The following is a 9,672-nucleotide window of genomic DNA, read 5'->3' on the forward strand; positions in this document are numbered from 1 at the left end:
ATAACTGTTAATTATTAATGAATAAATATATCATTTGGGTCCTAATAGCTAATATTTCCAGACCATTTGTGTAAATGGTTGTTTTCAACCGTATGAATGTCAGTTGCCAGGAATTCAATAGCCTTATTTATTTCATAATTATTTAAGCATATATTATGCTAACCTGAAAAAAATCTCATTACACTCGTATCAAAACTGCAAGTTTTGTATCTGTTAAAAAATGTGATTCTCATGGCATAGTTTGAGCCTACAGATTGTACATTCAATGTTTTGTACAAAATGAAGATAAGGACAGAGTATTTGTAACTACTAGCCTACAATTTAGGATTGTGCAAACTGTCATCCTCACTAACCATAAGGTTTTACATTTCTTCCAGAATAATTTCTTATTCAAATGGCAATTCTGGATAATTGCTGCAAACCATACAAATGTCTGATTCCACTTTGAACCCTTCTGAACCGTAATGCTGGATTAAAAAGAGAAACTTGATTCACAGGATGAACACATTTGTATCAGTTTTGAATTTGCCACATTTTAATGTAGCTGTTCTTACTGCCTTTCCAGATAAAATTTCCCAATATATCTTCTTAGCACCATCTGTTAATAATATTTATAACAGAACTGCATAGGGGATCAGATGGGAAGGGAGCCCCAAATGTACCAACACTGCCTATAAAAGGAAAGCTAGTCTCTGCCTAGCAGCTTCAATGGACAAAAAGCTGGAAGGAAGCAATAGGGGCAGAGGGAACAATGGGATGGCTGCGTACATTGTACCATCTTTATTTTTGTTTGCATTTGAATGTTTCTGTTCTTTTCCCGAGGCTCTGTTATGAAAGAATTGAGTAGACAGCAAAACCACAGTAACAAGGACATAGACCAAGCTATAGCAGGCAGCCTATCAAAACACATCAGAGATTTCAGAATGCAAACTTCAAGCAAGCAATTTAGTGATACCGCTGGTTTCTAGATGTGCCTCACTTATTCTTCCCTGCAAAGCCCATGATCAGTCCGGTACTGCCCTAAGTCTCCCATCCTTACACACTCCGGTTGAGGGGGATGGACTTTTTTATTTAGTACTTACTCTAATAGGCTAAAATTCAGTGAATTTGTTTTCAATATATCAGTTAGTTAGAAAAACATTGTCATTTTATAGATAGAAAACATAAAGGTAAAAATTGATGGAAGTACATCTAAATTATTCTTTTTTTTAATCTATAAACCATTTATTCAAGCTATACATGTAATACTTCATTATTTTTTAGCAAAAGATTATTGCATTATCTCATTTTTGTTGATATTTTGAATTATTGGATCAATATTAACAAATATTTTGACCACATTTCACATGCATATGAACAAAACACACATACTCATTATAGCAAGGCAGTCTCAGGCATCCTCCTGTTTCATGGAATTGGCAACACCAGTACAGATGAGTGGAAGCCTTATTTAAACTATCTCCCAATGCAATCAAGTAATTTAATGCTTAGAAGAAAAAAAAAAAAAAAACAAAACCAAAACAAACAAAAGACACCAGTACTGTATTTGGGATACAATTTATTTTTTCAAAATTCGATCAGGTGAGTGTAAGGTCCATTTGTATCCAGTTTTAACACCTGCCTGTTTCCATACGTGCCATGCTTGACAAGAACACCGGCTTCCATGCATTTGGCATTGGCAGCCAGTTCTTTTTCACACAAAGTCACAAACTGAGAATAAAGTTCCAACCCTTTTTCTTTTTCAATGTTTGCATGGTACTGCATCTTTCTTCCCTTTGGTTTACCACCTAGGGTAGCTTGTGGAATGATGAGTACATCGCCTGGTAAATCAAGAACAGAGACAAACTCGCCGTTTTCATTTTCACTTAATTTAACATTCAACAGCGTATCAACTGCAAATAAAAATAAAATAAGAGTTAGTATTACTGAAGTGAATTAAACAGGACACCATAAACAAGACCCAACAAATATTTTGACAAACCACTAAGTAAAAGAAACTGTTTATTAATGAACTGAAACATGGACAATCAATAACTACTTAATCAACTAATATGTCTGAGTATTGTGAGGAATGTGAAGGATATTAATATTATATGTCTAAAGTTCTATTTTTGGGGGAAGTGATTGGCTATTTAAAATCCTAAAGGTGATTCTAGTTGGACATCCCCAAAAGAACCCAGGATGCAATTAGTGAGCCTTCCTTAATTGCTTGATACCCAAATAGGTAGCTTTTGCACAACGCTCTGCATTGTAGGACACACCACCCTCAGTGCACCTTGGAGAGTGTTCTGCCCTCTCTTTTCATTCTGGTAGCAGCAGTTTGCAGCACTGATCTGAGCTGAAGGCACAGCTCCACGGTTTGGTCTCAAGTAGAGCAAGTGTCCTTCAGTGCTCCACTTCGAGATGTGCAGCTACCAGTTTGTCACTTGAGACAGGATGTGAGCAGGAAGGTCAGATGCAATTTGCCTTATAAGCCAGAGCATATAAACTTGCAAATAAAATCAATGCATTTACTAACTTTAGATTTTCTGATGTTTCTGTAACAAATCAAATCATTACCCAACTCTGTAAAAGCTGGGAGGATACTAGTCATGCCTCCAAACCCTAAACATAAATGTTTAATGTTGTTAGAAGCAAAAACAGCTGAGTTGTGATTCAGGAACCAAACCCACACACTTAAACAGATTCAAAATATATTTAGGAAACATATTCTCTAAGAGAGGCACTCAAGAAGGATGGTCCTAGATGAATCTCCTGATAGGAAACAGAACTTTCTTTTTCTGGCCTGTTTTAGCTGCCCAACAGCTGAAAATACAATTATTCTCAAGCTACATTCACATGGAACTCTCACTAGCACAAAATAAATTCTTTTATCGTAAATATTTAGCATTACAAAAGGACTGTGCCCTCCAAGACCAAGAGAGAAGCCCCCTAGGAGTTGCTCTCAGCATTTTTAATAACACCTGTACTTGTACTGCTGATCTCAGCCCATAGCCTGAAACAGACTGAAATAGTGAAATATTGTTACACAATCTTTAGCCAAATCACTAGTATCAGCCAGCCACAGAAAAGGGACACTTTTATCTGGAATATGCAGCATCACAGAATTTCCCAGGGGAACCAGTGCTAGTGATGGAGGAAAGGAGGGAAAAGAAATAACATAGAAGTAAAAAAAAAAAAGCAAACCACAAAACAGAACAGAAAAAAAAATCAAGCCAAAACAGCACTGGGTAAAGACAGAAATTGCTACTATTTGACCTTCTCCACAGCATCTTCTCTGCTTCAATGTAAATGTTAAAGTGCATGTGGAGAAGAAGACAAGAATTGCAGATGTTGCTGTTATTGCTTCTGAACCAGAGAACTGCACATGCTAACAGTGTATGTAAGCACCACTGAAGTGAGACGGGAAAGACACTGTTTCATTATCCACACAACTCCCTCTACCGGCTATGACTTTAAATATCCTGCACATACACTGAGATCAGTGGTAAAACACTTATCAAAACAAGCCATGAACTATTTGAAATTCAGTTCTGTCCTGGACTGAACTTATTGCCCGACACACATACTATGTTAAACAGCAGGTGCAGCATTTTCTTTGTTTGCCAGAATGTTATCAGGGAAATTTGTTTTCTAGGTTGGTCATGAGCAGACAGACAAAGAGGCATGGACAACTGTCAAAAGCAACAAGACAGACCAAAGTGCTCTTTCAGCCAGGTAACCGAGTTCGAATAATGCCATCTCATGGCTTATCCAAATGGCTGCTACCTTCTCTGCCTCAACTGCTCTTCTCCATTTCCAAACAATACAATAATGTCTATGGATTATATCATACCAATTTTTGGGACAAGATCCTCATCAGCACCTTTGAAGAAGCATATGTAGATAACAAGCCCTCTCTGGATCTACAAAAGATAAAAACTATGTCAATGTTTCTCATTATCTATGATGCATGCCTATCATTAAAATGATCAAAAATCACAAAACCAGGTAACAAAGAGTAGTTTTAGTTATTTAGTACAGCTTCAGACATTGAGTTTACACACCACACTGTGGAAGATAAGATACATTCTCATTATCTGCAAAATGCTTCTACATACAATTAAGACAATTTGGAAGCCCCATGGGAAGCCAAATTTAGTTGGAATGTAGAGTGTACATTATTAACATAGACAAGGTTACAAGACAAATTAGTATACTTAAATCCAGCATAAGAAATAATTTAAGCTTTTTTCCTATCAAACATACAGCTAAAATCAATTTTCAGTATGAACCATGATATTATTTCCAATTATGAAACATGAAAAACACCACAGGACTTCTCAAAGAACTGAATTTTATTTTGATATTGAAAGTCATTTAGTACAATGTAATTCTGAAAAAAACAGAGATTCTGTTAATTAAATATTTAAATATGATGACCAACAACTGTGAAGTTGTTCAGAATATTATAAAATTGTTCAAAATACCATTTATAAGCCTGGGTAAAATTTAACTGGCAAAATGGAACTTTTCAGCTGACTGGTATAAAGTAAAGGATATGCCACATCTTTAGCATTCAGAGCAACTACTCGTAAGAACCATGTATTTGAGGGAAGAATTAGGCCTCTGCTGAGGAGAAAGCATGAGGAAACTCTCGTGTAGCTTTCCTGCTCACTTGGTCAGTCCATAAGGAATGCACGTGCAACAAGCCATGCTTTATGAAGCCAAACTGACAGGCTGTGCAGCCAGCAGCAACTATGTCTCACGCACAAGTATACCTGCATGGCTTAACTTCTCTGGGAAAAATCCCAAAGTACCCTCAGGCAGACAGGATATAAAGAAACCTCCCCATTGCCTTGTCAAGAATAAGTATCTTTTTCATTTTGTTGGAAGAAACATACATCAACTTGTGAAATACCACGGAAGAGATGTTAAACAGATTAGCACAGGAAGGAGTTATTAATACCAATGCTATCAAAGCAAAAGGATAGAAAAAGTAACTTTCTTAACAATACCTTTTAAAAAATATTTTCCTCTATTTGTTTTTTTCCCCAAATGATAAAGGTTTTTAGTGAAGAAATCTTAGCTGTATGCATGAGATTTTGTCCTTTTATTACTGCAGAGATTAAACAAAATGCTCAAGGCAATGACGGAGAAAAGCTATGCCTTCTATACTATCTTTCTAATGACTAACTTCTGAAAAAAGAGAATGCTCTTTATAGCCAAAATGTCACATACTGAGAACTTGAAAAAGTTTTAAATGGCTCCTTTCAAAACTCTTTTTTTTTTGTACAGTCTTACCGCAGTAACAATATTCTGCAAGCAGCTAATTTTAAAGACACAAAAAAGTAAGTAAAGTGACCCCTGCAAATCCTAAGGCCAGACAGACAAAGTAAAACAAAAATCATTCTTTTTTCCAGCCTCTGCCCTTATTTCATGTTTGTTTTTGAATAAACTATTTATCACAAGATGAGACATACATATTGAAGAAAATTAGAGGGACAGGAGGTTAAATGAGAAAACAATTAATTCAGAGACAAGTTAAAGCTGATAGAGGATGCCTCTAATCATACTGCATGTTTATTTTTTTCTTCTAGAACACTTTACAACCATGATATAGTTGAAAGCTATGCAACTACTTGTAAGCTGAAACTTATGGTTTCAACTATGACTGAAAACTCTGGTGCAACATGTACAGCCATGTTTCAACCCCTTGTTAAGTCATAGGTTATTCTTTAGTTTTCTTAATTGAATAGAAGATGTAAAATTGAATGCAATTACAAGACCAAACCTAATAATAACATGTGTCAGTCTGACCCTTATATCAGTGTTCCCAAGACTGTATCTTAGGATACACCTGTATCAGGTGTCCTAAGACTTGTGCTCGTTGTCAATGTAATGTGTAAACATTCTGAACCAAAGCAAAACCACTGCCATTGCTGCAGGTCCTCTGTAACCTATCAAAGCCTAGCTGACTGCTCCTCAGACTTATATTTAATGCACAAAAATTCGAGCAAAATAACACAAATAAGAAGATCATAAATTCAACCTGCTGGTGTGCAAATAGGCACTGCAAGGAAGCTACTCAGTGACTGGACAGGAAAACTGTACTCTATGTGGATTGACTGTGAGCAGTAAAATGCCTACATAAATAAACCAGCAAAGCAAGATACTGTGCAACAGTGGCATTTATTATACAGTGTCTTCAGTAATCATCAGATCAGGCAACCTGCTGAACCAGATCATGAAAGGCTGAAGTACCCAGCCCCAATGCCATATAGACAGCCTTAGCAACACTGCCTCCAAACGCTGCTTTTCAGCTCTTTTGCAGGAAAAGACAAAAAACTGACTCCTTTCTCACCCTCCTTACTAAATACATTCATCTGTATTTTTCAGGATTTCATTAGCAAAACTGAAATATATTCTGCAAAATATTATCTCTACATTTTACTGCTTTTTTATCTCCAAGAAAATGCAATGGACAATAAAATCAGAAATACTTTTAATTCTTCAAAAGTCAGCGCATGAAACTACCTTACATAAATTATTCAGTGACATTTCCATTTCAAGTTCAGATCTACTACCCTCTGGGAAGATTTCTTCATATTTCTTATATTCAGTGCAGCAGAGAGAGATTACATCATCTGCCACAGGTCACAGAACAAGTCTGTGCCTGGTATTTTGCACCTCTTTTTGCCATAGTAACCAGAAAACAAGTCACGGGAAATAAGACAAGGAAAAGACGGTTTTCCTTGTACGAACTGTAGGCACTTATACTTTTTAGCTGAATATTCATTTTATGTTTTTTTTTCTCCCACAGTTATGAAAGACACCAAACCTGACCTTATTTCACCCCTACCTTTACACCTTTACAAGAAGAATTCCTAGCATACTTCCCATTTTGTTGTATGCCTAAACCTTTTATGGAGGGTATATAACCAAAATTCTCCCTAAACAAGACATTCTGTGCACAGTAACCCTCAACAGGCCAAAAAACTCAATCATGAAAACATCATGCATGTATACTCCTAACCTTTTTCAAGATAAAAAAACATCTGCTCTGAAGTTCCTAAAGTACCTACAGGGGTCTCTTACAGCTCAGAAGCTATTCAAAGCCACCTACACAATGTGCCACTTATACTATGCTAGAAATGTCTCAAGGTGACGTCCTACTTTTAATTGGTCATAAAACATCAGGAACACATTGGTTGACCTAAATAATAGCTGATGATGTGTGTACTTTTTTATTTTTGTGGTTTTGTATTAACATGCAAAAATAGGGAGTAAAATTACCCTACCAGAAAATGTCAGCAGCAAAATTTCCTTCCAATAACCTCTAAAGTAGTCATACGAGAGAAAAATGAACTTACAGTTGGCTTTTTTTCTGCATGGTGACTAGTTCTTGTTAAAACAGACTTCTCTTAAAAAGCCCCAGGTACCTGGGAAAGATTCCCAAGTACCCATGACAAATATTACTAAGGTTCATGTCTGAAAAATATCTGCTGGAGATGACCCAAATCTCTTTCAAATTCCTTCAGTGATATCTACTACTTTCCTAGTGATTTTGCAAATTAGAGAGATAAACTACATAACCTCCTTGCAGCAAAATTGTTCATATCTCTCAACCACAACATGTACCTTTTAAAATAGTTTAAAAGAAAGACAGCAAAATTACATTTCTGCTTTTCTTTACTAGATCTACAATTACTTCTGTGATTAGCAAGCTAGAAATAGATTATTTCTCCTATAGTTAATTTACGCTGGGCTAAGTGAATTTTATTGTAATTAATCTTATACTGAGAGGCTAAAAATGTAGTATACAAAGACACACTACATCTGTGAAACACAGTATCTGTGAGATGACACCTATTTCCTCCCAGTAAAACATTCTGGCTCCCCAGACCATACTGCAGAAACTAGTTCTGCTGGATCCACCTACCCCTTCTGAACAAGGAGAGAAATGTTTTAAGGCTAATGTGAAAGGCAAAGAGTGTACTCTTTTCAGATGTGCTGAATGAATGCATAAACCCTTTAACCGTGCTAGAGCTTTCACTTTTTAAAATTTATGCAAGTGACTGTATTAAGCCCCTTCTGTTGTAACAGTCTTTAAAAAGGACAAAAGACAAAACCAAAAAAACCCATGGGCTAAACAGCTGACAGTAGCAGAAATGAGTTATTCTAGTGTAGGTAACTCACAAGCAATGACAACTACAGCAGGTCAGTGCATTCCAAAGGGCAGCCTTCATGCTTTGCTAAAGAGCCCTGGGCTGCCTGCATATATACACAGCACAAAGAGTCTGCAGACCTACCTACCTGTGCAAGCAGAAGACTATGGGAGGAAAAGGGGGAAAATACGTTTTCCTTAACGTGAGTGGTGGTCTACATGCTAAATTTCATTTTTAGTTAGTGTTGTGGAAAAAAACAAACAAACCGAACAACATCAGAACTACTGCTGCCACAGTCCCATTGCCCTACCTGGCCTTTCTTCTCCAAGTTAACACTACCTCACAACAAACAAAGCCGACAGCCGAGCCCACCAGCCAAGGCTGTAGTGTTTCTGTGAGTGTATTTAAGAAAAGAAGGAACAACACAGTTAGAAGAGAAGCGTGTGGTCGTGGAGCAGTCATGATCCTGACGAGACTTCTGCCTGCGGAGGACTGTGTGGCCCACAGGGAGAGAGAAAAAGCACCAGAGAGCAAGCGCTGTGCGCCTCCTGCTGCTCGTCCCTTTGCCGAAGGGGCTGACTGCAACCTTTGCTGATAACCAGGGAGCGAGGAGAGTGCTCTGGAGGGGAAACGAGACGAGGCTAGAACAGGGCTGGAAGCGCAGCCCAGCCCGGAGAAGGAGCAGCGGCTACCCCCCTCCTATGTCCAAACGCCCACCCTCTCCCGGCGGCGCACGCGCGCAGGGCACGGAGCGCCTTCCCTGGCCGCCACGGCCGGCCCCGCTCCCCGGGAGAAGGGGCGATGCCGGCGGTGGGGGGCGGCCCACGTTACCTCCACCCACTGCGCCTCGGAGCCGCTCTCGGGCGGCCGCACCTGCAGGCGGGCGGAGACGCTCTGCTGCAGCAGGGCCCGGGCCCGCGCCGGCCGCGCCGCCGCCATAGCGAGCCCGCAGCGCTGAGGGCGGGGCCGGGTCACGCCTTTCCGGAGCCCGCGGGTCACGGGCGGCGGGGAGCGTGAGGGGGATCCTGTGCGGATGGATAAACGGCGGCTTATGATCCGCCCTCTCCATGGAGGGGGCTGAATACAAGCTTTGGAACTGTAGAAAGTATTTCTACAGCTCTACTTACCGATGCCGCCGGAAGCGGGCTTTGGTTTCTTGTTTTGATGAGAAAAGAAAGATCTTGTCTTGTGCTGGGGAAATGTTACATGCTTGGGATAAGAGCGGCATGCTGTATAGGTTATGCATGGAAAAGAAAATCTGAATATTGCTTGTTATTTCTTCTGTTCATTACTTGTTTGTGTTTCAGGTGGCTGAGATCAGCTGGAGTACTTCTCTTCAATGATACTGCATTGGAGCAGAGGGAAGAGAAAATGCAGTGAGAAGGGATCTGGATATCTAGTGGTCCAGATCATCTGGGAAAACGAAGTGCATGGTTTTGAAATGAACTCCCACTGCTAATGGGAAAAGTTAAATATTAATATTGCAAGTGGTTCTTTTATTATCTTCCAGGTTTTTTGCTACGTA

General features: G+C 39.0%; 1 protein-coding gene across 3 annotated transcripts; it reads right to left on the minus strand.

Annotated features, from left to right (window-relative positions):
• Nucleotides 1-1,546: 1,546 nt before the first annotated feature.
• On the minus strand, nt 1,547-9,438 carry DTD2 (D-aminoacyl-tRNA deacylase 2). 3 transcript variants are annotated; one of them, XM_041402420.1, is made up of 4 exons: nt 8,979-9,438; nt 8,458-8,539; nt 3,836-3,905; nt 1,822-1,892 (listed from the first exon to the last, which is right to left on the minus strand). In XM_041402420.1, the coding sequence occupies exons 1-4, from the start codon at nt 9,214-9,216 to the stop codon at nt 1,878-1,880; spliced, it is 405 nt and encodes a 134-aa protein (XP_041258354.1). In that variant the 5' UTR covers nt 9,217-9,438; the 3' UTR covers nt 1,822-1,877. The 3 variants fall into 3 exon arrangements, with proteins under 3 accessions (XP_041258348.1, XP_041258338.1, XP_041258354.1); XM_041402414.1 differs by lacking the exon at nt 8,458-8,539 and having other exon boundaries at nt 1,547-1,892; nt 9,021-9,434; XM_041402404.1 differs by lacking the exon at nt 8,458-8,539 and having other exon boundaries at nt 1,547-1,892; nt 8,979-9,434.
• Between the last annotated feature and the right edge of the window lie 234 nt (nt 9,439-9,672).

Source organism: Onychostruthus taczanowskii, unplaced genomic scaffold, assembly GCF_017590055.1.
Source record: "Onychostruthus taczanowskii isolate IOZ18803 unplaced genomic scaffold, ASM1759005v1 scaffold1, whole genome shotgun sequence".
Classification (NCBI taxonomy): domain Eukaryota; kingdom Metazoa; phylum Chordata; class Aves; order Passeriformes; family Passeridae; genus Onychostruthus; species Onychostruthus taczanowskii.

What these genes read in the sequence shown, in the direction of transcription:
- DTD2 (XM_041402404.1), bottom strand. Translation starts at nt 9,086, where the DNA reads ATGGCGGCGGCGCGGCCGGCGCGGGCCCGGGCCCTGCTGCAGCAGAGC. An exon ending in CCGAGGCGCAGTGGGTGGAG is followed by an intron (nt 3,906 to 8,978) that starts GTAACGTGGGCC and finishes TATCTTTTGTAG; the next exon opens with ATCCAGAGAGGGCTTGTTAT. An exon ending in GGATCTTGTCCCAAAAATTG is followed by an intron (nt 1,893 to 3,835) that starts GTATGATATAAT and finishes TTTTATTTGCAG; the next exon opens with TTGATACGCTGTTGAATGTT.